The following is a 27395-nucleotide window of genomic DNA, read 5'->3' as shown; positions in this document are numbered from 1 at the left end:
AGGGAGGCTGGCCAATGCTGCGGGCCCTGGCTGGAGGAAGTGCTCTTTGCCACCCGAGCCTGCCAGGGCTGCTCCCCAACCACCTCAGGACAATGTAGTGCCTCAGGATGCAGGGGTCACACTGTCCTTGATTCTCTGTGCAGGGAAGTGATAGAGATGAAACTAAAACCCTGAGCAGTGTGGGCCCGACTTGGATAGGAAGGTGAGATGAGAGATGGAAAGAAAGCAACCGAATGCCCAGAAGTAAGCACCAGGTCAAGGAGTGTGAGGACTCCCAAAGATCCTAAGGACATCTTCAGGGTCCAGCTTTCACTGGCCTTCCCCCTGGGTTCTTGATTTCTAGCTCCAGTTTCAACGGCCTTAGTTTTTCCCTTGGGAAACTTCAAGGACTCCTGGCACATTGCCAATTCAGCTTCAATTCAGAAATGCCAGCCTGGAGCCCTGTGGGAGTGGCAGCAAGCGGTGAGGTGGGTGTAAGGGTCTAGGAATGGGAGTTCCTGGGAAAGAGTACTGTGAGGGGGTCACTCCATTGCCTTCTATACCAAGAAGCTGAAGTCCAAGGCTTCCTTTATGCAAAACTCAGCAAGGTGCACACATCGAGATGGATGTCTGCACTTAGGTTCCTACCACCAAAGAGTGGGCCCTGGACTCCCCTCTTCACAACAGTGAGGAGGGACACGGAGAAACTCCAGCTCACAGAGCAACTGCTGTATCTTGTTTACTCTTGTGATTTTCCAGATGGATAGTAACCATAGCAACACTATCATCTGGGGACACACAAGGCAGAGTACTGCAAAGACACACCTTTTACAAGAAGCATGTTCCACACCCCATCAGCCTCTGCACTGTGGTGGGCAGAGGGCTGGGCACTTTGCGAAGGTTGAGAAAGATGGAGGACAGGTCCTGCCTGCAGCACAGGCTCAGCCCCTGCTGAGCAGCAGTTATACCCTGGGCCCGGTTTTAGAAACAGCAATAAAGCAAAAGCCTTTCCTGGCCAGGGATGGGCTGCCTGCTGCCTGGAGAAGGGGGGATATAAACCGCCAGCCACTCAACAAGACGGCGGTTCCTGTTTGCTCTTCAGGGCACACTGGCCTTCATAGGAGGGATGAGGAGAGGATGACTGCCTCAAGACTGTGGCAAGGCATACACTACCAGAGGAAGGAGATCCTGAGGTTTGCTCTGCAGAATGCAGACCTCTCCTTGGTGAATTACATAGAGAGCATAATTGTGGAAGCCCTGAGCTGTATCCCATATCCCTGGGGTAGGCCCATAGCCCCACCACCAAGGGGCACCTGCTAAGCTGGACAAGAGCCAGCTCTTGCCTCTGCCCCAGCCCTCAGGTACCAATGCCTTCCTACCTGGGGGATACCTGCTCTCCATTCACCTCACATTTGGAAGGTCTTGTGCACCTCCAGATGTTTTGCTGTTGGCTAGCTGAAGGGAAACACAATTCTGAGAAAGAGACACAGAAAAATATCCAATTTACAAACACAAAGCCTTCTCCATGATTTCTAAGGCTCAGTCCCTGGATGCCTCCTCAGAGGGCTATTTTGGAGCTACACCCTGGAGGCAAAAAACAAACAAACAAACAAACAAACAAACAAAAAACCCCACAAAAAACAATAACAACAAAAAACGGAACCTGTGAGAAACCACAGAAGGCTGGGGTGGGGGCATTAGGAGGGAAGAGGCAGGAGCGCTCATCAGGCCCTCCGCTCCCTGCAACTTTCTCCCTGGCCAGACATAGGCTAACTCTAATGACTAATGACCAATACTTGGCCTCATGTGGGGCCCATAGTGCATGAGGTCCGCTCTGGAAAGGATTCTAAATATGGTAAAAGTCCCCAAGCAGAACTGTGTGAGCCGTGCTGCTGAGCAGCTTGATAGCTGTTCTTTTAATGCTGTCTTGAGATCTGACTCGTAAGACACACAAGCATCCCACTCTTGGGCAGGTCTAGGGTGAGACAACTCACGAGCAACTGCCTCCTGGCTTGTGACTGGTGATGCAGCCTTGTCTTCTCAGAGCCCAAAGCTCCCAGCCTCATTGAACATGATGGTTTTAGGGCAACATGACAAGATTCCCAAAGATTCTCACAGCCTTGGACATGGCCATGCTTTCGCAACCTGTCCATCTCTGGGACAGCTGGCTGAACAAGTCTGACAGCCCTACTTCTCAAGTATGCCCCAAGACCAAAGTTTTATAACCTAACCCCTCCCCCTCCCCACAGCAACATCTTGAACTGAACCAACTCTGCTTCATGGAAGCATTTGTCTACCTTCCTTTAGGGAGATGAAGTCATGGCTTGCAGAATTAGACTCTAACAGCTAACAGGTGATGTGGTGAGGCTGCGCCAAACTCCAAACACAAACCTTGCAACAGGAAAGAATCTGGGGCTTTTACCGAGCTGTTTGAAGCATCTTGTCTAACGAAAGAAAGATTGAAACTAACAATCAGAAATCAAAGAAAGCAAATGCTCATGTAATCCCAAAGAGAATACAGATATCTGCTACAGAGCCAACAACATGACAAGGAATCTGTTTATTGTATTTCTTTTGATTCCTCACCCCTCCATTGACTTCACTAAGTTCAGAACTGGGACACCATTCCACAATGCCTCAACCCCATCAACCCAATTGGAGCTGACTCTAGGAGCTTCCTGTGTCCTGACCACACCTTGGCCCGCTCCCATTCTTGCAGGGGACTGGGGTGTCTGCAGCTATGTCCACCACAGAGCCCACTGCTATGGGGCAAGGAGGTGGTGGAAAGGAAAGCCAGCAAGGCTGTCCCCTTGGCGGAGCTCTGTGTCACAGCAGAGTTCCCTGTTGCTGGCTTGTCCCTCCCTGGTCTACTTCCACCCTGCCCTGGGATCACAGAGGAACTGGGTATGCCTCAAAGTAAGGGTTATGCAGGCATTACAGACAGTCTTTCAAAGTGAGCTGCTCAATGCTTCCTGCAAGGCCCACTCAAGCTAATCCCTGCTATCAGTTCCACAAACTAGGTGGCCTCTGGGCCAGTCCCACAAAGACTACCCACAAGACAGAACTGCCGCCTACCTTGGGAGTCTTTAAAATACATTCCACTGGGCACTCTTTTGCACATGTCAGAGTAAAATCATTTGACATGCATGTTAACAGAAGAGAGATACTAGGATTGTTGGCAATCATTGCCTTACTGTAACCCACCTGGCAATCCCAATTCTTGAGTAGCTCCACTGCCAGGAAACCCTCTCTCACCTTTGCATATCTGAGCTTCCATTTAGAGCACCTTGCAGGTGGCCTGCAGCGATGGGCAGCAGCTATGAGTATGCCATGGCTGGCACTAGGTCTGCTGTCAGGCAGGGCCTGATTCTTAGCTCCAGTAACTGCTGTGGCCAAGACAACACCCAACCTCAGTTTCCTATTCTAGCAAACAGGGACTGAGGTTTGTAGGGCTGAGTTACTAAGTAAAATGCTCAGTAAACATGTGATACTATTTACTATAATACCCTTATGACAAGGGGAAGAGAAGAAGGGGGAGGGTGAGTAAGGGAGGAGATAGCAGCAATAAAGCCATGATTACTAGGGAAAGAAACTAGGCTTCCTTTCCACTGGTTTCTTCCATCTAAACAACTGGGTGAACAGATGTATATGAGAAGCAAAAGCAAGAGAAATGCAACAGAAAATCTGGTGTTTCCTCCCCAGCACTTTATCCTTTGCTGTTACACTTAACAGTTTACATATGTTTGAAAAATGCACTTGAACTCCATTAACCTCATCCTGCCAGACCTGGCTTGATAGAACACAGCGCACCCAGGCAGCCGCACAGGCGGGCTCTGCCTCAGGATGGGGTCTGGGACTTTCATCTGACCCCAGCAGGGGGCACCAGGGCAAGGCAGAACCAGTGCTGAGGCCACAGAGGAGGAGGAAAGGGAGTTGGCCTAAGAAAACCAGTCCCACCCCTGGCCGGTGCTGGGCAGGGTCCCCTGCACCACCGACCACTTAGTTTCAAGGTCTCTGAATTAATTTACAAGGAAACCGTTAATGTGTATGCTTGTTTTAACATGGAAAACCACAGCCATTTGTTCTTGATTCAGCCCAGGAAGGGTGAACAATCAGATGTCTGCTGAAATGAGATGATTTAAAAAGTATAACGCAAAGAGGAAGCTTGTTTAAAAAGCCCCTGCTTGGAACCATTTCCCAGATGGACTTGTAGAGAGGCAACCAGGCACAGAAGCCCCAGACTGCATTGCTGTGGGTTCAGCATGGCCATGGGGAACCAGAATCAGAGACAAGTCAGGGACACATGGAAAGAAATCAAAACAAAAGTGCAAAATGGCACTGTTCCGTGCTTTCCCACAGGCCTTAGCTACCGCAGGTCACAAGGACCCTTAGCCACTCCTCCCAGCCTGTGCAGCCCTCTCACAGCAAGTTTGCAAGCATGGGGACCTTCAGGTTGCTGTCCGTGGCTGAGTATTTCTGGAGGAGTAACAAATGGAGCAAATGCTGCAAAAGGAAGGACTCCAAGAGGGACTGTAGCTTCTGGGGGCCACCCTCACTAGCCTCCCCTCTGTCTTATCCGTGGGCTCCTGAGGCTAGGGGTCAGTGTCCGAGCCCTGGCATAAGCTCTCCATTAGCATTCCATTCTATACCCCCCTTCTTTGAGGGGACCAATGAAGGGACATTGGTCCACAGTCTCTTGCCCCCCACTTCCTCCCCAGCACCCCTGAGCAACACAAGCTTGCACACCTGCCTGGGCAGGCCTTCCCTCTCTGAGGCCTATGGGGTTCCTCCTGAAGCTCTTGGCTGTGCAGACGCTCCCTATCAACATGCTTGTTCTGTGGCTGCCAGCATGGCCAGGTCCTCTCCGAAACCCCAGCAAAGGTCACCCAAAGACCATCCCCTCCTTGGTCATAGCACTTCCCACTCGTGCTCTGGATTTCCCTCACCCTTGGCTGGGTGTCTGTCATCCTGCAGTCTCTAGCCCGTGCAGGTCCTTACACACACACTGGTAATCCCCTGTGAGTTGCTGCCTCAGGTAAGGTGTCCTCGTGTTCTCCATGAATGCAGATTCTGACTTTCAGCAGCAGTATCCAGATTTACAAAGACAACAGACAAATGATCACCAAAGTCTACCTCAGCTTCCAACTACAGGCGGAACATCACTCAGGACAGAACGAAGATCAACAACTAGCCACATGTGGAGGGACTGAGTTTCCAAATGGCTCTTCCAGCCGAAATGGGAGCCCTGTAATGAGCCTGGCTTCTACGGAGATCCCTACAGACAGACAGATGTTATGAGCATACTCTGAGAGGGCACCAGATAGCCCAGCAAGCTGCTGAAGAACCTGGAAACCCACACTTTCCAGCCACTAAATGGAAGATGTGACTGCCTAATTAACAAAGAAGGGGCTGGGGTGTCAGAAGAGAAGGAAGAAAGGAAGGAAGAGAGGGAGGGACAAGGGTCGGAGCAGCCGGCTGAGAGGAGCAGCCTGGCAGATCCAAGGAGGGAGTGTGTCACCTGTAAGAGGTGGGGGGATTCATACCTTTGGTCTTGATGCAGCTCATTATAGCACTGAGGAATTGCCTTTTATTTTCACGGTATTTGGGGGTTGACTAGATTTAGGAACCAAGAGTATTGTAAATGTCTCTCCCTGGCCACTGTCATTTCAGTGCAGAGAGATCCTGGACCCTTGAGGACACCGCAATTTTTAACCACCTGGGCGGCTCCCAACAGCTTCTGCTGCCCAGTGGGTAGCTGGAACAGCCCTCGGTGGCTTTTAGGGGCAACAGGAGAAAGCGGTCCATGTTAGCCTTCCAAACCCCACCCGTTTGCCAGCAACAGCTGCCCTGTCAGGTGCCGTCTTCACCTGGGTGTGGCCCACGGCTCTCAAGCTCTTCCTAATTCGGCTTCACATAACACGCAGGGTCCAGGGCTTCCCGGCAAGGGCGCCACCAGCCCAGCCCCTCCTGAAGCTCAGCACCCTGACTAGCCTCCTCGCCCTGCAGTAGAGAACGGTCCCATGAAGCTGTGGGACACCAGGCCCTATGCTAGAAGCTAAGTATGTCACTGGAGAGAAGCAGAGGAGGGCACGGCCCCTACCCTGGAGTCACAGAGGTGGCCTCTCACACGGCTGACATATGGGAGACTCATACGAGTCTTGACTCCAGCACCCAGCTCGTGCTCCTGGTCAGGGCCTGCTGAGTCTTTCACAGGTGGGTCATTCCAGGTGAGTTCCTGAATGGGAGGCCTGAGCACTGGCATGATCAGGAGGCGTGAAAGGCGGGCGTACGGGATGTTCTCCACGGCCCTGGCCTGGTTTCATCTATTCTGCCATCCCAGAGGAAGGCAGGCCAGGCTGGCCCGGGGTGCTGGCAAGCCCTGTCCCCAAGTCCCCAGTGAAGACTGCGCTTGGTGAAGGGGTTGATTACAGAGCCTCAGGTTCTCCTAACTAGAGCAGCCTGTGTGCACCCTGTGGACCCATTAGCCTCTTGGCACGCTAGTTTTTCTTTCCATTTCATTTTCTGTATTTATTCTGGAATACCAAAGGAAAAGAGCAACTTCAGAAAGTGCATATATAAAAAACAAGGAAGACTCGGGTAGACAAAGTGCTGGGAGAGAGATGTTATGCCTTACTGAACATCCCTATATGTGAATTTTACTATGGGAACTTACTTACTAAAGGAAATAAGTTCAACAAAAGACAAGGCAATGCATGCCACTGGGTATGAGAAACTGCTGCAAGGAAAAAGTATATGACAAGACAGACCAATAAAGCAGAAAAGGAATCCAGGGGGGGGGGAAGGATGGAATGTCTAATTAATTGGGACCGGATAACCAGCTTACAATAGGAAATAAAATGCGGATTGATCTTTATCTTACTCTACACATCAGGTAAGCTCCAAATGCTTCCTAGTAAGAGTACGAAAAGAGAAACCATTCAAAATAGAGGCCTATGGGAAGGGAGAGGCATCTTCTTCAGTGACGTAAGTGACTATCCACCCGTTCTCACACAGGCAACCCTAATTAAAGTCAGTGGTGCACAGACACAGAGGAGCTTGATAAGTAGGAGGGAAGCCTGAAGCCTGTTGGACCAGAGTGCTACAGGAGCAGATGCCCAAAATGCATTATATATGTGTACAAATTGTTACAGAGTATAACAATTACACACACACACACATATATACATATGTGTGTATATGTGTATATATGTGTGTGTATACATATGTATATAGCTGGATAGCTGGATTAATGGCTCAGCAGATAAAGGCCACCAAGCCTGATAACCTGAGTTCAATCTCGGGAACCTAATTCCCAAAAGTTGTCCTCTGACCTCCACACATGCCACAGAAGCATGCTCATGTACATACACACACATACAAAATAGGTATGAAGTATGTGTGCATGTGGATGAATGCACGTACTATCTCCCAAAGAGGTGGGAGGGAGAAGGTATGTGTTATTATCAAGGCTGGAGAGATGGCTCAACAGTTAAGAGCTCTGCCTGCTCTTGTAGAGCACCTTGGGTTCAGTTCCCAGCACCCACATGGGGGATCGCAACCATGTGTAACTCCAGTTCTAAGGGACCAGACCCCCCCCCTCTTCTGACCTCCACAGGCACTGAACACAAAGGGTGTGCTTACATACAGACAGACAAAACACCCATGCATATAAAATTAAAATAAATAAATCTTTTCTTAAGATTTCATATTATCATTTAAAGACAAGTAATAGTTGTAAAACTTACTTAAATATAATTGAAAATGAAGTAAAAGCAAGAAGTTATATTAAAATAAATATAAACAAGTCAACTGTTTTAAGAGCTCCAGCAGAACCTAGGAGAAATTGCAGTATGACACGTGAAATGCAAACACTGTGGACCAGGCTGGGAGAGGACTCAGTAGCAAAAGCACTTTCCACAGACTCTGAACACCCATATCCAAAACAGCCCACAAGGTGATGTGAGCTCCTAAGGCAAGATGGAGGCAGAGACCGGAGCATCACCCAGAGGCTTCCAGGCAGCCTGGAGTATACAATGCAGCAGCAAAAATGAGAGACCTTGCCTCAAAAACACAGATGGTGAAGACCGACCCCCCCCCACACACAGGCCTTCCGACACGTGCCCGCCAGCACATGTGCATCTTTTCTTACATCGTACAATTTCCTGGCTGAATCACAGACTACATGTCATTGGAGAGAGAGCCAATAAACTGGAAAGCCTTGGAGGGCACCTGCCCAATCAGAAGTACTTATCTAGAAAGTTCAGAAGAACTTCTGAAAACACAGTAAGATGAACACACAGAAAGTGGAATGAAATACTAATACAAGTTAAATTTGTAATCTATAGAGACTGAGATATCATCAAGTTCCCCAACAACCTGAGAATATTTACTATGAACACATATGATGGATCCCAGGTGGGAAGAAAGTACATTAAGGCTGTGCCATGCTTTGTGAAACAAGCATAGATTTCAAGATGTTATATAAGCTCCTGTTGGCCCAAAAAAAACAAACCCTTCACGTGGAACTTGTCTGTTCTGTAGATACCGGTGGCATGAAGAAAAAGTTAAGAGCACCCCTTCAAGAGATGTCATGAAGACACAGGGAGCCTCTCTGCTCACTAAAGCTTTAGGCACTTGCTGTACCTTCAATAAGGCAGAGATTTTCAACAACACTATAATGTGTGAACATCTACATGTAAAAAGAACTAGTTTCAACATAGATATTACACTCTTGGCAAAAAAAAAAAATTAACTCAAAGTAGACCACAGATATAACTGTAAAGGACAAAACCTATGAAGGTAACAGAGGAGAAAACCTAGATGACTTTGGGTCTGATGATGAACACAATTAAGGCTCATCTCTGAAAGAACAAATCAAAAGGCTAGACTTTGAGAAAATTACTTTTTCTGTCCTATGAAGATGCTGTCCAGGGCTAGAGATGTAGCTCAATGGCGAAGCACTTGCTTAGCACGTGTGATGTTCTAGGCCCCAGAACCACATTAACAAAACAAGCAAACAGATGCTGTCAAGAGGATCAACGCTCTGAGTGTGGTGGAGATGCTGAGGCAGGGCGAGTCTGACATGGATATGCAGTGACTTCTAGGCTAGCATGGGCTTCAGACTTCCAAATGGGGGAATGGCAGGGCTAGGTGTGGTGGCACAAGCTTTTAATCCCAGCGCCTGAGAGGCAAATCTCTGAGTCTGAGGCCAGCCTCATCTACACAATGAGTTCCAGGCAAGCCAGGGCTACACAGTGAGACTCTGTCTCAAAACAAACATGCAAACAAGCCTAAACAATGAGGCTTTCTCCCTTCTGACCTAAATGTTGTGCTCCAGCCCTGGGCCCCGGGAGAGAAAGTGGTCCTGGAACAATTATTTCAAGAAGATCCTATCTGCACGTTCCTGGACAATTCCACAGACTTTTTAGGAAAGCCAGATTAATTGGCATAATCTCTAACAACAATCTATACATGTCTATATGCACAGATAAATGTAATCTTCACCCCTCATCAAAGAAGCTTCACTTTGCTACAGAAAGACCTTACAGAAAAACCACAACCAGCTACATACAGAGTTGTGGAACCCAGTCTGAATGAAAACATCTACAAGAGATTCCCGAACCTAAGGCTCAGGAAGCATCGCAGTAGAGGGGGCCAAACAATGATAAGGGCCAGCGGATCAGGGAGTTTGCTTTTGAAACTGTGTCTCCTAGGAAGGCCAGAAGCTACACCCAGAAAGTCCCATGACTGCACAAGTGAGCTGAACAAGGACAATACCAATGGACACGCCAAAGTGGGCAGAGGAGACCCACAATGCCTGGGAGTAGGAGATGGTCTTCCCCAAGGGAAAGCAAACCGACTGGCTGCCCACTGCCAAACGGTCAGCTCTGAGAGTATACATACAAGTAACATATGGACTGAACAGGTTATATTTAGAAATACACACACACACACACACACACACACATGCATGCGGTAACAGTGAAAGAGGCCATAATTTTGAAGGGAAGTGGGGAAGGCTTGGAGGGAGGAAAGGGAGAAATAAAAAGCGAGGGAGGGGCAGAGGGAGGCAGGGAGGAACTAAAGCTAGATTAAGTAAGAAAGTCCAGGACAGCTTGGGCTACACAGGAAAACCCTGTCTCGGAAAAAAAAAAATAAGGAGGAGGAGGAGAGGAAGGAGGAGAAGAAAAGAAAGAAAGGAGAAGAGAAGGAGGAAGCTGCCACTGCCGCCGCCTCTATGAGAACTAAGTCTGGGAGCTCCACAGCAGAACCATGTGAAGAGGAGGAAGCCAGTCTTGGAGCTGTGCTAAACCTCCACGGCTTGAAGGAAGACCACCCTTGGTTTCAAGACTCTTCCCTCCAAACCCCAAAGCATGCCCCCCACAGAATCTGTCCACCCTACTCTTTTAGGGAAGTAGTGCTAAACTGACTCTTTCAAGGGCTCCTCGGAGCCATCCTTCACCCCTCAGGAGCCTGGAGGACTGAGAGGTCACAGGTGGTCACTGGTCACAGTACCTTAATCTCCTTAATCACCTGACAGTTCACAGGCACCGGTACAGACAGACACTACTGACAGTTTATGTTAGTAACAAGCTAACAGACTATTTCCCCGGCCACAGCAGACTGCACAGCCAGCTGCTCCAGGTGGTTGGTGGGGTTGCAAGTGAGTTTCAGCTTCCTAACTTTCCGACACAAAATACTCACAAAGCCAGGAAAGGAAACAATGTATCCAAATGCCCTCTGGCCAGTGAACTTTCACTTTCACAGCCACATTTCTTCTAGTAGCAAACCCCTAACTCCTTAAAACTTTTGACTTCGCATTTGTTTTCTTTTAAGGAAAATGAAGTTGGTATTGGCTCTTGAGGAACAGTGTCATGAGCACTCATGCACACAAGGGATGCAGGCATTTGGAGGCCTGCGGAGCATCGAAGAGCACAGCCTGAATGCATTTCTCTTTCCGCTCTATTTTTAGCAGTGTTAGTTCAGGACACACTGGGGTGTCCCAGAAAGGAAAGCAGAAGAGACTTGGGATTCATCTTTTAAGGAAAGTGGCAGATTAACTGCAGGCCTGCCTATGCCAATCTTCAACGTTTGCAGGACTCTTTCTCTCATCAGAAGTGGCACGTGTGATAGTACCAGCTGCCAGGCTCATCTGTGTAGCAGGGTACGCCGCTGCCAGGAGGGCCCTCGCCCCCCCCTAACCTAAGAGCGTAGACGTCGGCCCACTGACTGACACATAACGTTTAGCTAGAGACCAGAAGCCAACACAAGCTTCTGAGGTGAGGAGCACCATTTTGTCAGCCAAACCCTGCTGGCGGGAACACATCTAGCAGCCACGCCTTGTACGTAGGGCTTTAGCGCAGGCAGGCCCAAGAGCTGAACCTCATTCAGCCTGTGCAGTGGCCATCAGATCACCCTGGGGGTGCTGCTTCTCCAAGTCACGTGCGAGCCCTGAAAGTCTACAACTGCTAGCCAAGTACCTAACTGTAACATCAACTGTGAGAGGACATGGGAAGGCTCTGGCCAGGGGTGAGAAGGGAGAGGAAGACCAACATCTAAAACGTGGGGGAGGGGGCCTAGGGAAATGGAATTTAAAAGTGAGGGATTAGCAATATGCAAGTGCTGATGGGTGTCATCTCCATTTTATAGATTTGACCCAGGCAAGACAGAAAAGCCACAGGCCACTGCCTTACCAGACAAAAGATCTACTTACTACTATGATGCTAGTTTTGTTAAGAGCCCGGCTCTGACTCAGTGATCCTGTGGGGAGGATCAAGCTTGGGAGCTGGTGGCCAACACTTCCCATCCTGCTTAAATGCATGGCATCCTTTGCTGGTGGATTTCATTTTCGCACACAGGTTTAGGTCACTAGAGAGTTAAGTATTGGTGTGTGAGCAGACTATATAACAGGGTGTCTGGAAAAAAAACAGGAAAGTGGTCTGATTGTGAAAGAACAAGGCTGATTCTCTCAGAGCCAGGGCTGAGAGGCCACAGAGGCTCTTCCTTCCAGGGCAAGTCTCCAGTTCCAGTGACTAGAACTAGGTCCCTCGCTAACACGGTGTGGGAGTGGCTCCCACGGCATGACAAGCCTGCCCTGGGTGTCCGTCTCACGTATGCTACGGGCTCTCTGTGGAGGAGACCTGAGTCTTCCCAGGTCCATCTTAGAAAATCAATGCCAAGCCGGACCACAGTTCATTCTTTAAGATGACACTCCGTGTCTCCTAACTTAGCCCTCCTCAGACGCCACCTCTTCTGGGCTTGGTGCCCCTGACTGTGTCACAGTGGAACTTTTATATAGGTCGTTTTTGTCTGGTTGGTTGTTTTTGTTATTTCGGGACAGGGTCTCTTGCTTGCTGTAGTCCTGGCTGCCCTGGAACTCGCTATATAGACCAGGCTCACCTTCAACTCATAGTAATGCTCCTGCCTCCACCTCCGAGCTGAAATTAAATGCAGGCATCATCACACCTGACTCACGCAGGTGTTCACTGGAAGCCTGTGATAAACCTTGGGATCCGCTAACCTTGAATACCTCTTTGCTTTGGGAATTCAGTGGATCTGCTAACCTTGAATCTCTTTGCTTTGGGAACTCAGCGACATCAGTATGTTTTTGTTTTTGTTTTTGTTTTTTAAAGGGAGTTTGACCGTGGTCATTCCCCGATTTCAGCCACAAACACTAAACACTGTACTACCACTTAAATGTCACCTCAACACCAATAGAAATTCCAGGGGAACAGAAGAAATGTCCCGTGTCTTTTATATTGATGTTATATGCGCAGCTGTTTGCCTGCGTGTATGTGTGCCACATGCACACAAGGCACCCTTGGGGGCGTCAGATCCCTGACAGTTTAGCTGCAGACAGTTGTGAGCTACCATGTGCGTGCCGGGAGCAGCTCGTGCTCTTAACCTCTGAGCCATCTCCCCAGCCCCCGAGCCCCGTTTCTGACATCACACTTCCCACTATCAACACTGCTGAGCAGGGAGAGGCTCTTTGGTTTCCCGGGACTTCAGCAAGAGTCAAATTTTCCTTAAGATATCGCTCATCACAAAGTTCTTCAGTGAGCTAGAAAGACTGTGTGCAGCAGTAACGAGTGGCTGCAGCTCTCGCAGAGGACTGGTTCCCAGCACTCACGCCAGGCAGCTCACAACGACCTTTAAGGCCAGCCACAGGTCGGGTGCCCTCTTCTGGCCTCTGCAGGTACTGCATCCACCTTCACAGAGTGACCTCACTCCCTACATGCTTACGTATTTGCAGGATTCGAAATAAATATAAATTTTTAAGGTTCCCCAATACTATGAGTCAAAGATGATGGCTGGGTAGAGTCTGTCCTTGATTGCCTCACTGTCCCTAACACTTTTTGTTTGTTTTTTTTTTTTTTTCTGCTGCTGACTGTGTAATATGAAATACAAGCTACCTGTTTTCGACAAGATCAGTCAGTGTACATAGCACTCTCGAGAGGTAGGGCTGCTCTGACCTCTTGGCTGGGAGGCAAAGCTGAGGTACCCCCAAGGACAAGCATCCAGTACTATACTCTTCCAATAGGGCCTGAGGAAGAACTGGGCCAGGCTTTGACCACAGCACACTGAGATTTGGAGGAGGAGGCTGTTAGACCCAGGCTTCGTCCAGGTGGTATGTACTCCTTTTAACCTCAGCAGACGATTGGGCTCCCACCCAAGAGTAAGAACCAATGCCACCATCATCTCCTCACATACCTCCAAGAAGACACTTCCTGAGAACTGGTCCCAGGCCCACTTCCACCTCACAGCACAGGCGGCCCTGTTTCACCATCACTACTTGCTCTAGACCAAAGTTCTCTGGCTGGAGATGGCTCTGGTGTCTGTACCAACATATCACAGTGAAGATGCGCCGGATGAGGGGGACTTCCTCTGGCACCTGCCCTGTGTCACAGCACCATATTTGAGGTGCACCTCAGCTAGCCCCGAAGCTGACAGGAGGCTGGTCCTTCTGCTCCTTCCTCTTCTATAGCTGTCTCATGCTTGAGTGTGGGGCTAGCATCCAGCAGCTGTGTCAAGCACAGGGAAACTGAGGGTAGAAACCTCTCCTGGCTCTTGCAGGATGGCCTGACCCCAGGGCCTTCCCCGGCCTATGCTGACATCCCCTTCCATCCCCCGGAAGCTTTCTCCAGTGAATCAGGCGTCCCTTTGTTCACGCCACTTTGCACATAGCACTTAATCTGGATAGAGCTCCACAGAGCGGAGCCCATTCTCCCCCTCACTCTGCTCTCGTGCAGAGCACAGCACAGCACCTGGCAAACAGCAGATAGTAAATAAATGTGCCAGGTATAGGAGAAAGGGTCCTTAGGAAAACAAAAGCAATGAATACAACTGACAGAGGGTTTGGCCCACCTCTCCTTCCCACTGAGGGCCCCAAAGCAAGACACCTAAAGTTTCCAGATTCCATGAACATCAAGTCATGGCCCCACAGACTGAGCACTGTAACCTTCTGAGGGCAGCCACAGCACACGCTGTACCATACTACAGGGTCCTAGCTGGGCACGGCCCCTGAGCTTATCTGCTCTTCTCCTTCAGGAAACAGGGTGCGGTGACCTCCAGGGTGAAGTGCAGCACTGACAACTCTGGATATTCTTCCGGGTCACATGGGCCATGCATGTGACAGGCAGTGTCGGGGGATGTTCATGCCAAGGACTAAAGCTGTATGCAGGTAGATACAGTGTAGAATTCAGCAGGATTCCCTGATGGAGGAGCTTTAATAGAACACAAGGTAACTCACACTTCACTATGCAAAAGCTGCTGCAGCTGCTGCCCAGAAAAGAAAGCCTCTGAGCTGCTTGCCCAGCCCGGGTCATGGGCTCCCCTTGCTGAGCCACTCTTCATTGTGGGCACCACCATGCAAGGGACCAGTGAGTACAATATGGTCAAGGTCTCCAGACCCATGCAAAAGAACCTTCACCTGGATCTCCAATTCATAATGAGACAGGCAAAGACAAGACACTTATACATGTGGCAGCAGCTACCTGAGATGCTGAGCAGTAATACTGTCCCCTCACACTTCACCAACAAAACAGAAGAAGCTGTAGGGAAGGAATGAAAACCTGTTTCATTTAACCTAATGAGAGTGTCTATGAATTTTCTGGCAGCAGGGATGTGGTGGCGTTAAGAGGCCAATACAACAGCTCTTTCCATCTTGCTCTAAGGAAGCCCCTCCAGCACTCAAAGAGCCTGGGATTGGTGGAGCAGGGATAGCTGTCTCTATTGGAGCTGTTAAGGAGTGTGGGCCCAGAAAGGTTAGGTGAGTCACTGTAGGTCGTGACGCTCGATAACTGCTGTGAAACTATAAACCCCTCTGCTTTCCGTCCAGTCACCCTCCTCTGTCTCTGTCAATGCTAAACATCATTTCCCAGGTGTCACAGTCAGCTTCGGTTATCAATCTGATAACTCCTGGGAAAAGGGAGCCTCAACTAAGGAACCGACTCCAACAGACTGGCCTATGGGTTGCCTGTGGGGAATTCTCTTGCCTGTTAATTGATGTAGGCGGACCCAGTGCACCATCGGCGGTACCGACCTGGGCTGTATGAGAAAGGTAGCTGAATACAAACCTGGAAGGACGCCAGGGAGCAGTGCTCCTTCATGCGCTCTGTTTCCATTCCTACCCCTAGACCCTGCCTTGGTTTCCCTGGAAGGACCTCACCCTGAAAGCTAAATGAACTCTCTCCTTTACCAAGTTGCTTTGAGTCAATGTTTTACCCCAGGAACAGAGAAACAAAGCAGAACACTGGTTTCTCTGCCTAAATTCTAGCCTGTTTCCTCCTCTATTCTGTGAACTGGGCCTCGCTCAAGCTATCAGTTCTGTGACCTGTGAGCACACTTCCCAAGCAGAAAGTCAGGAGTTCCAAAACATGTGCAAACACCACCTGCCTGGAACAAAATGACGACTTTTCAAAGACTGATGGTCACGAGACTGTCGCCTCCCATGACCGTGTCTGCTCCAGGGTGACCTGACAGCTGCTGCAGTGAGCGGGTAGGCAGTCCAGGTGCTAAGTCCAGAAAGTCTGCTCCTGGCTGTGCCAGCTCACAAGAGGTGCCCTGTCCTGCTCAATCTCTTCTTTCTGGTAAAGGAGAGGCAGCCATAAGGATCAGGGAGCTGCTTCCCAGCACCCAGGAAACTCACCAAATAATAGGTGCCACTGAACAAGACAGCAGCGCCTGGGGCCTTCCGAGCCCCTTAGAGGACATGCACAGACTAGGCAAGCGTGTTTAAACTTGGAGGCCTGGTTTCCTCCTCACTAAAACAGGGACAGCATCTGTCCCTGCTCAGCTTGCCTCCCACGACGGGGACAATAGAAGGTCAGATCTGTGAAAAGGACCACAGGTCTCTGAGAATCGGCCGATGCCAAGGCTGCAACAAGGGTAGCTCAGGGTGAGACTAAGGCACGCCTCTGCACGGAAGAGCCAAAACGAATAGCACAAATACTGAGAATGGGAAGGCAGAGAGAGTAGGAGGGAGAGTAAACATCTGATTGACAGAAGAAAGCCACCTAGGAAATTCAGAATAAAAGAAATAAGAAAAATCTCTATTTAATAACTACTATAGGTTTCAAGGTCATCCTCATCTCTTTAGATTTTGAGGCTCACCTGGGCTACCTGAGACGTTGCCTAAAAAAAATAAAATAAAATAAAATAAAATAAATTAAAAGCCCAACCTCCCTCCCCCAATCCTTGCTCAACCTAACCACCATGGCCTAAGGGGCTCGTGTTAGAATCATCCTGGGAGACTGAAGATACTGTCAAAGAGCGCTACAGGAAGAGATGCGCAGAGCTGCCCGATGCCACTTCAGCTGAACAAGAAACGGGACACGCCCACACCAGGTGCTGTGAGGAAGAGTCGACCCTACTTCGGCCTCGCCTGCAAAGCAAGGCCGAAGTCTCGCATCGCGAGAGCAGCCCAGGCCTAAGAACATCTGGCAAAGCAAGCGGCCTGGCTACTTTAAAACATCAATGCTGTGGAAGACTCGAAAACAACTAAAATCTGGTGTGTCGCTTAAGATGAAACCAGACCAGGCAATCTGGGCATGCGCAGCCTAAGACACTGAGACGGCTCCCGAACCAAGAAAGAAATCCAGAGTCATAGATGACACTGTTAAGGTTACTGAAAATTTGCAAATGAAGTGACCTAACAGCCATAAATAAAACAAATAAGAAGCAGCTGTGTACAGGGAAGGGGTGTAAAAGAACTGAGGTGACAGGTTAGCAACCGGCAGATCTCGGTGAAGACATTTACTGACTTCCCCAGGGGGAGAACGAGCGTCTGTAAGTAGGACATGATCCTGTCGGTCCCTGGAAGGCCCACAGAGCTGCCACGTCTGACCAGGGTGCTGCGGGCTTGGCACTACTCACCGGTCAGGTATTCCAGGACGGCAGCCATGTATACCGGCGCCCCCACGCCGATCCTGTACTTCGGGTGGCCTTTCTTGATGTACCGCAGCATCCGCCCCACGGGGAAGATGACCCCCGCCTTGGCTGACCGGGAGGTCTTGGTCGATTTCTTCTTCCCACCACGGCTCGACATGGCGACGGCCCCAGGAGCAGATCAGCAAGCTCACTGTGAGAGCAAGACACACAGTCAGGGCCACTGACGACAGCTCACTAGCCACTTTCCAGGACACTCTGGTCCCTTGATGGTAACAGATGATGGACACGGGCAACATTGAGCCCACTGAGCCTGCCAAGCCACTTATGTGCTTGCCTGGGGATGTCTGACCCTTGCAAAAAGAATAGACACATTTCACCCTGTGATGTCAATTTTATTGGTCACTTCCATTTAAATATTATTCTGATGATGACTGCTCTTAAGTGTCTTCCCTTTATGCTTTGTGTTGTAAAAATAAATAAATAACAATAATGTGATTTCTTGTTATATTCTACACCTCTTTAATAACTGCCATCTTTATACGCTTGAGACCGGGAATAATAAATCTGTAGTACAAAGGGAAGAAAACTATGGCCTTCACCTAGAACAGGGACATACAGCCAAAAGGCTGGGCTCTTAATCTAAGCTGCCTTACCGACCCTAGGACCCTGACAGGTGGCAGTTGAGAGAGGCCCTCTGAGCGTAAGCGGTCCCCTGGGGCTGCCTTGCAGGAGGCTCTGCTCTTGTCTACACCCATCCACAGAGCCCTCAGCCCAGAGGACTTTCTTAGCACCCGCCATGACTGCACTCAGCTCATCCGATTCAACCATGTGCTCACGGGCATCTGCAAAGTTTTCCTTCACTCCCCTGCTCTCTTCTTCCTCTCTACCTTGTAGGTGAGTCAATCTTGTGGCAAGCATATCAGAACCTGTCTGAGTCCCAATCTAAAAGCTGACTAGGACCACCAAAAATCCCAAGATAAAAATCATGGTCCTTCGCCACCTCGATGCAACACCTTAGAAATCTAGGCCTGCCTGGCTTCCCGCCACATGAGCTAAACTCTGACACAGAAAGTCATAGGGGTCCCCCAGTAAGGTCCTGCTTCTCCTCTTCACGCCTCTGCACTGACCATTCCTCTGTTAGGGCCTCCTTTCTCTCTGTGCTCGGCCAATCATCCCTGATCTGGCTGCTTCATAATCTAGGTTCCATGAGCTTCTGGCCATGGCAATAATGGCACTGATTCCAGCTTCTTCTTCTTCTTTTTTTAATCTTTTTAAAAATTTTATTTATTTTTATGTACGTTTGACATACATATATATCTATGTGAGGGAATCAGATCCACTAGAATTTGAGTTACAGACCAGACAGTTGTAAGCTGCCATGTGGGTGCTGGGAATCGGATCAGGGTCCTTTGGAAGAGCAGCCAATGTTCTTAACCTCTGAGCCATCTCTCCAGCCCCTGGTTCCAACTTCTACAGACCTCAAGTGGAGGGAGGTCTGGACCTGACTACACTCGTAGGGTAGCGAATGCTTACACCAAGAATACAATATAGGAACTCTGATGGGCAATAAATGTGTTCCCTCCCAAGGTGACAAGTGAGAGAGACGATAAATAACCCTATGTCACTTAAATCATACTTGTAACAAATGTGAAAATGTGAGGTGCTGAAGATGGGTTGTAATGGATACTGAGTGATTCTCAAGTCTCATTGATGCAGTCCCTAGATCTCACTGAACCAAACGGGCAGGTCTCCCTGAGCTACTGAGGTCAGGCTCCATGATGTGTGGGCCTTCCAGTTCTAAGGCTGCACCTCTGTGAGCATGATGGCCATGGGCTAGGAGTTCTTGTTATTCTGATACTCAGCTTTATCTCGGAGACTGTGGTCCACACTAACATCTGCCAGTCAGAGTCACAGCTCTGAGGGCCACAGACATCATGGGCATGCTGGGCCAGCCACACTGCCAGGCCCAGCAGAGGTAAGGTGGCTCTAGCCTGTGTGCCAAGAACCCTGCATGCCAGATCCAAGGCACAGACTCTTAAGGCCTTTGGGATGGTGAAAGGGGGTCAGAACTTTTCTGAAGCAAAGAGCTGACTCTGCAGTGCCACATTGCCTTAGAGCACAACATGCACAGGTGCCTGGCTCACCAAACACGGAGCATGGATGGCACACATGTACCTGTTGGGGAGCAGAGTTGTCACTGGTCCCTACAATCTTTGGCTTAGGAAGGGTGTTTCACAGACCAACAGCCCAAGATCTTCAGAGCTTTTATTGCCGGTGTCTTTCCCCGTTTCAGCAGGAGCAGCTTTGGTCAGGGATGACCACGTTTATAACCAGCTGTTTCCCCAGAAGACCTGCAGGTGTGCACAGAGGACCTGCAGTGTGTCTGGGCTGCCTCTGGGGCCAGCACTGTTTGCCAGAAGGCAGAAGCACTAGGACCTGGCAAGCCCCACACATGCTCACTCTTTAGGGTAATGTTCCTTCTGTTTCCTTCTCTGAGAGCAGCCAAGTCTCTATACCTAACAGCTAGTGACACCCTGTCTGTCAGTGTGCACCTGGCTACCAGACCCCAATGACTAAGGTGCTTCACAGCCTTGTACCAGCACGTGCGTGTGCCTGCTCATTTCCACACTGCATGCCAACCACTGCAGGTGGCTCTTCACGGATCCCCAGACACCGTGCTGGTGAGCACCGTCTCCAGATCTCACCCCGAGTCACACTCTTCAGCAATGCAGCAGCCTATCTGTTCCGGCCACGGGAGTTGTATGGCGATGGTTCTGTTGCGCTCTTGCGTTCTTTCTGCACTTTCTGTCTACAGTTCCCCAAGCTAAGTAAGAATTCTGACTGAGCTCTGTAGCGTCCCCATAGCATGTGGTGGATTTTAAACACCCTTTGGTGTGTGTGTGTGTGTGTGCAGATCCAGCCTGCTCTAAGGTCTCTGGGGTATGGGCAGCTCCAACTTAGCTCCAATGTGGAGAAAGAGTGGCCACGGGAAAAGAGGCTACTGGGTATCATGATGTAGAATGAGAAGTTCCACACCAGCCTGACCTGCTTCTACTCATGGCTCTACCACTGGTGAGCATGTGGCCTTGGTCAAGTGACTTAACCCCTCTGGAACTTTTGCTTTCATCTGTCAGAGATGATGGAAAAGAAGGAGGAAGAAGGAGGATTTTTAAAGTATTTAAAAGTATTGGTGGGGAAGCTGGGTGGTAAGCAGCTGCCACCCTAAGCCACTGCTTAACTATTAACCAGAACACAGCATTCATAAGACAGGGGACAGGTCTTAGACACTTGTCCTGATCAGAGCACTACTGCTAAACCACCATCAGATAATTCCCTACAACTTACTTCCACTCAGGAAAATTCCTGCTGTGGTTGACACATGATGACCCCACACTCAAGTGTCAGAAAACTAGTCTCCACCTTAATAATAAGGGGTGTCAGGACTTGGGGTAGGGCCAGTGGATTCTAGTCCTGGCTCCTTCAACTCCTTCCATGACTTCCTCTTTTATTACCATCCTAGCACACCCCAACACCACTGTCCCGAGCTGAGCTGAGGCTGGCACCATGCCTACAAACCTTCCAAACTGTGAGCTTAGTAAACTTGGTAAAGTTACTTAACCTCAGCTATGTCATGATAGCAGAAAAGCAAACACAGGTCCAATAAATGGTTTCTATGATGGCAGCCACATCTCCATGACTCATAGAGCTAGACCCTCCCATCTCTGACTGACATCATCAGGGCCTGACTCCCCCTGCTGCCGTGGAATCATTAGGTTGGCTATCACACACGTGTAGGGGCCAGGCCTGAAAACGGGCACAGCACTACTGATCACGACCCACCAGTCAGAATCTGGCTACAAGTCCATCTGTAACTACAAGAGGGTTTGGGAAATGTACTCCAGCCATCTGCTCTCGGGGTGGTGATGGGGCGCGTGTCAGAGCCGTCTGAAAGCTGACCCTGAAGCCATGGTCTGAGTGGCAAGTTCAGTATGAGCAGTGACCGACACACAGCCTGATCTGAGGGAAGGACAGTTGTACAACCTGGACAGATGACTTTTCAAGCACTCAGCCTCTTGCCAAGGCACCATAAAGAACAGCTGGACTGCCTGGTCAGAGATGTCGCTCTCCTTGCTGGGTCCACCACGCAGGAGGATGCCTACTCAGTCACTAGGCACCAAGGATCCCAGAGCCCAAAGGCACAGGGGCTGTGCCCGGCTACCATGCCTGCTGGCCACCCCTTCGCTGTCACCAGCCTAGGACATGGAGAGCCTGCCGCCCACCCTGAGGGATCTCTGGGCACACAGCTGTACCCTGTGTTACTTGTCGCTTCTGCGTCTCTGAGGCTTTCTGTAGCATTCCAGGTGCTCAGAGGACACAAACTTAATCTGGTACTATGTTTACAGGTGATGTCTTTGGAAAACAATTAGGATTAGGCAAAGGCAAAGACGGAGACCCCACGATTGAACCTAGGTGCCTTTAAAGGAGGAAGAGTGTTTTAAGACATGCAGGGCTTCGTACACACACACACACACACACTCCCTGTCCCATGTCCCATGTGATGCTCTACACAACCTCAGGACTCTAACAGGAAGGAGGCCACCACCAGATGTGGCCCCCTCACCTTTTACCTCCAAGACCCCTTTCTTTCATAGAGCAGCCTGTCTCAGACATCTCATCGAAGTACCGAGACAGATGACCTCACCCCGCAACTCCTCCAAGTACACACTAAGCGCAGCAAGCATGAACCTTGTCTGCGGGGCGGCAAAGCTTGCCCAGAGAAAAACTTCTGGAGAATCAGGCCATGAGTGAAAAGGCAGCGCAAGCTGCTCAACATACGAGGTGCGACTACAGAGTACACTATGTCCTCACGGCACAGATGGAACCAGAGAGCCAGCGGCGAGGACGCCAGGAACGGGGTGGACAGGACGAGAGGCTGTCTCCTACGAGGAGGAGCAAGGAAGGGAAGTGCGGAAGAGCCCTGCCAGACCCCACCGCTCCTTCCTACAGCCAGTCACTGCCACGCACCTTAGCCCACAGCTCCCTCTCAAACACCCGTCCCTGGCCTGCTGGCCCGCCTAGCGGTGCCTGTCTCCTGTGGCTGAGGCAAGTCCATCACGGAGCCCCATGCTGCAGTCCACTGTGGCTGTGCTTTCTGCCCCGCTTGACATTCTGGTCAGTCCTGATGGGAAAAGTTCTGAGGAGCCCATCTTTTCTTGGTCCCAGCAACTAGAGCTCCCCCAGACTGCCTTATTCAGCTATTCCTACTATAGCACTAGGGAGGGAGAGAGGAAGGGAGGATCGAAGGGAGGGAAGAAAGAAAAACAAAGGAAGAAGGAAGAATGGCTGCATAAGTGAATCCTTATATAATAATTTCCCTCTTCCACTTCTTTCTCTAATATATTCACTGATTCTTTTAAATTCTCTTCTCTTCAAATGCTTTTCCAATCCCCCCTTCCAACCTGTTTAGCATTCTAGATTATTTGTATGTAGCTGCCCTCAACACTTGCTACATTGTATCATCTGCGCCTGCTTCGCCTGTTTTGTTAGCGGTGTTGGTACCCGAGACCCTTAAGTCTGTTCACCACTGTAGCCCTTGCTGTTTTGCGGCCGTTCAGTTGCCATTACTGTAAATGCGTTCCCACGACAGAGAACAGGGCAGCCTGTCCAAAGGCCAACGGCTCATAGCCGTGGCTACTGGGACGTCAGTCTGGAGCCGCCTCTGAGATTATCCTGTACACCCACGTGTCAGGGCCCATCTGTCAAGTCGCCGTGAAAGCTGAGACCCTCAAAAGTCAGAGAGTTTGTGCCACCTTAGGAGAGCTCAGGAAGGAAACGTGGCCTGATGGCTGAGACAAAAGTCACACAAAGGGTTATGACAGTCTTGACCCAGCTTACCTTTCTTCTCAGCACTATTCTGACTAATACTAGCCAGAGGAAACGGCTTATCTTCTTCACGCCCGTAGACAGCAACCCAGTGATGCTACAGCAGAGACAGCCTTTATCAGCGGGTGACTGAGGTTCTCACCAGTTCAATGTGAAGTTGGCATCTGTGAAGGTGCTGGGCTACAGTCATGGCTATACTAGGATGCATACAGCCTGCAGTTTGTAGGTTGTATGTATAACCAGTCAGCACGCTCAAGCCGTGGGAATGATCAGTTCTGAAGCCTTCATTATCTAAGCTACAAATGGATGCATATTGATTCTGATGGAAGCTATTGGCTGGAACTACTAGGGATCTGTGTCAGAGAACCTGTGCCCCAGCTCCAGGTATGGAGGAATTTCATCTATAAGTGTCCAAAACACTGTCAATAAGGGCCACCTGCTCCATTCCCTGTAGCTGAATAAATGTTTGTGTCTGCATGCATGTCACCTTCCTGTCAAATTTGATCAGGGTACTCCATTCTGAAGGGGGGACAGCAGTCCTATCTGCAGCCCTCTGCTGTCTAGCCCTGCCCTGCCAGAATGTTAGCAGTGGCTCTGCTGTCACGCCCCCAGAGGCATGCAGCTATACTACACAAGCTTCACTGTGATTGGCTCAGAACTTGTACTAGTCAATCAGGAAAAATATCTCTCCATTCATCAAACAGGAAGTCACGAAGGAACCATCTGCCACCAAAGGAGAGGGTGCAAGCAGAAAAGATCCCAGGACATACATGTTGCTCGTGTGTCCCGTTTCTAGATGTTGGAGAAAAGCAAACCTCAAGCCCAGTGTCCTTCCCAAGCAGGAAACGGCCTGTAGCTGGGGCCTGGAACTTCACCCTTGAATACGCACACTGCAGTGTCCGTTCTGAGCTGTGCTGAGGGACCAGTCCTGAATGGTGAAGGCAGCGTTGCCACTTACCTCCCCAATAAAGACTGTGCTAAGTTCTATGACATCTCCAAAAAGCCCTTAGAAGAAAATGTGATTTTAAGAGAGCAAGAGCCCAGTCAGGCAGATTATCTGGAAGCTCCCAGGCGTTTCCTAAACAAGGGTTTCAAGTAAGAGAGACTGCTCTCCTCTCTTGCTCAGGGCCCTTCGGTGGTTCTGATGCGATTCCTTGTGGGTTTGACTGTGCCCTATCCTTACCTGACCCTAGATTCTACCACCCTGACCCCCCGGGCTGTACCTCTGGGGTCCTCTGCTTTTGTCTTCTACAATTGGCGCACATGGTTTCTCCCTCCACAAACATTTGTCCCCATCTTTCCTCCTCTGCCCAGCAAACTTCTCCTTGATAGAGCTCAACCCCATTAACACAACTGTCCCTCCACCCCGGACCTCCTCAGAGCTACATGTCTGTTTGCTTCTGCCACAGTCAGTCCTCCAGGGGCAGGGCCTGGGCATTTCTAGCTCATGACTCTGTCCCCATTACCTAACCCAGAACAGATTCTTGGGACATATTAGTGACTGCAAGACACCAGCCAGGCAGGGCTGCTCTGCTCTCAGCAAGCAAGTCATAGGACTCTTTGGAATGGAGAGGAGATCCAGTCAGGTGGACCCAAAAGCTGTGGCAGGAGCCACTGCTCCTAAGCCTACAGAATGGGGGGAAATGGGGTTCAAGAGAGGTAAGGGTCCTGGCTACTTCCACCCCTTCCCCTTCATGTCCCAAGGACCAAAGTCCGCTGCAAACCCCTGAGCATCACATACAGACTAGTGATTTATTTAAATAAATCTTTAATCGGCTTGGGGCATCATCAGCTCCAAGCTTGTCACTGGGGAACATTCCAGGACCCGAGGAAATGGCAGATGGAGCTGAGCCACTCCCTGAAGCTGGCCCATTTGGTGAAAAGTAACCCAGTGAGGAGATTATCACATTCGCATTTCCAGGCCGTTCTCAGTGTAATGCAATGTGAGCTCTCCCTACCTGCATTAGTACCTGCTGTAGACAATGTCCACGCCCCCTCCCCCATGCCTTAGCTAGGGATCAACAGTAACAGCAACAAATGAAAACTATGGTCCCCCATCATAGCCAGGGGGAAAGTCTAAAGTCTTAGGAGTTTCACTGTCCTTGAGGGAAACACCAACAACCCACACGCTGAAGAAGCTGACCTAGTCAGAGGGTGTTTGCAAGCAGAGTGGTCAACGGTGGGCAAGGTTACTGCTAATTCCAGTACCATGCCCGGGGTTCCCATTTCAGAGATAACCGCAACTGTGGCTGCACGCTGGGCACCTAATGGTGACAGGAGGACTAACTGGATTAGCCCTTGTTTGCACTCCGGCATAAGACTGTTCAAAACTGGACTCCCTGCGGCAGAGTCTAGAAACAAAACACTTCCTCCCCTTTCACAGTGAAAACCTCAAACCACAGAGGTGTCAGCAAGGAGGGAAGCCAGTAGGAGAAACCCCCCCCAATTGTCTATTCTTCTAAGCTGTTTATTGGATCATTAAAATCTTAACAAAGACTTTATAGTGATTGCAATCGTTGGAGCCAAAGTCTGTCTCAACAGGCTTGTTCAAAAGTAACTCACTCGCAAACCCAGAAAACATTTCCCCTACATTTCTTCTAAAAGATTCTTTCATGCAATCTTCCGCCCAGCAAAGAGAGTTATCAGCGGTCTCCTGCAGGAGTGGGAAACGGGGCTCAACATCTCAAACACCTGTTGTCAGGTGACAGAGCCAGCAGCATCGGCCCCTTCCATCTCCACTCACCCCCAGGGACTCGCCTCTCCACTGTCCCTCGGCGCGCGGGGAGCCTACGGCCTTCCGGAGTCACCTTAAAACAACACCTCCCCACCACAAAGCAAACAAAAGGCAAGCGAGAGCAGCGGGGCTACCGTGGCTCCGCTCCAGCCCGCTCTGGCCTAGGATTCCGTCCGCCAGCGGTCCCTGGGCCTCCCCTGCTCAGGCCTCGCGCCGGGTCCCCCCGCCAGCCCGGCCACACAGCGGCTCCCGCGGCTCGCGCCCCACTTATTGTGCCCGGGAGGACACGCACGGGCCGGCGGCGCACGAGCAAGTACAACTCCGCGCACAGCAGCCCCGAGCCCCCGGGGGGGAGACGGGCCGGGTGGGGGCCACCGGGCCTCGCTGTCCTCGAGGGGCCCCCGCCAGCCCGGGCTCTGCCACCGGGGAGGGGGAGGCACCCAATCGGCCCCTTTCCCACAAAGCGCCCCGGCGGGGGTAGGGGTGCGTCTCCAAGAGAAGTTGGTTTCCGGGTCTGCTTTCGGAACAAAACCACCCGGAGGCGCGCGCTGCCCGAGCAGGGCCTCGGCGGGCTCCGGGAAGCCCAGGGCCGGAGAGCGAGCGCCCCAGCTCCGGTCCCGGGCGCCGGGCCTGGCCGCTGCGCGCGGCGGCGGCGGGAGGGCGCGCGGGGGCCCCCGGACGGTGCGGAGCGGCAGCCCGCGGCTCCGGGGCCCGCGCGGCACTTACCGGGCGGCTGCAAGGTGTGGGGGGCCCCGAGCCCTGTCGGCCGCTCGCGCCGGTCCGCTCCGCACGCCTGCCCGGCCGCCCACGCCTCCTCGCTTCCCGCCCGCGCGGCCCGCGCTCGCGCCCTCCGCCCGGCTCCGCTAGAACCAGTGAACTGGAACCACTCGCGGCGGCCCCGGGATTCCCACAATGCACAGCGCGCTGCTCGTCACATCCCTTCCCGGCCCCGCGCGTCCGGCCACCCCTCCCCGCGCCACTCGGCGCCCCGGCCTTGACCCTGGCCTGCGCCGGGGGGGTGGGGAGGGGGGCAGCCCGGACGCCCGAGGGCTCCAGCCTCGGCTGCACCCAGGCCTGGTAGTGTGCCCTCTGCCCCGCGGGCATCGGTGGGCACGCGGGAGCTGCAGGCGTCGGGCTTCGGGGAGATGCTTGTCCGGAGCACGGCTCCGCGTGTGGCTTCAGTGAGCACCTACTGTGTGTCTTGCGTCGCCTCATCCCCGGTAGCGTCGTCCACAGAGGGGGAGGGAAGCACAATGGCTGTTAACCGGAGCGCTTTTTCTCCCCGGTCAGTACAAACTCTCCACGCCTCGAGCCGGCCCCCTGTCTTTAAATACAAGTACTATGGAAGCAGCTGTCTGCACCCTGCTCAGCCGCTGCCTATCAACTCCCTGGATCAGTGGGATTTTTCACA

General features: G+C 51.0%; 1 protein-coding gene across 5 annotated transcripts in view; it reads right to left on the bottom strand.

Moving 5' to 3' along the window:
* The window catches only part of LOC110557064 (core histone macro-H2A.1), a 62525-nt gene extending 35606 nt beyond the window's left edge, over positions 1–26919 (bottom strand). For 4 of the 5 annotated variants that reach the window (XM_060380599.1, XM_060380602.1, XM_060380601.1 and 1 more), the window contains exons 1-2: positions 26711–26919; positions 17353–17557 (exon numbers count right to left, since the gene is read on the bottom strand). In XM_060380599.1, the coding sequence (XP_060236582.1) occupies positions 17353–17524 (172 nt within the window). In that variant the 5' untranslated portion in view covers positions 17525–17557; positions 26711–26919. Of the gene's footprint in view, positions 1–17352; positions 17558–25993; positions 26120–26710 lie in introns of those variants that run through there. The other variant, XM_060380600.1, reaches the window with a different exon arrangement.
* Between the last annotated feature and the right edge of the window lie 476 nt (positions 26920–27395).

Source organism: Meriones unguiculatus, chromosome 3, assembly GCF_030254825.1.
Source record: "Meriones unguiculatus strain TT.TT164.6M chromosome 3, Bangor_MerUng_6.1, whole genome shotgun sequence".
NCBI classification, from domain to species: Eukaryota; Metazoa; Chordata; class Mammalia; order Rodentia; family Muridae; genus Meriones; species Meriones unguiculatus.
This window is presented reverse-complemented; position numbering and strand designations above follow the sequence as displayed.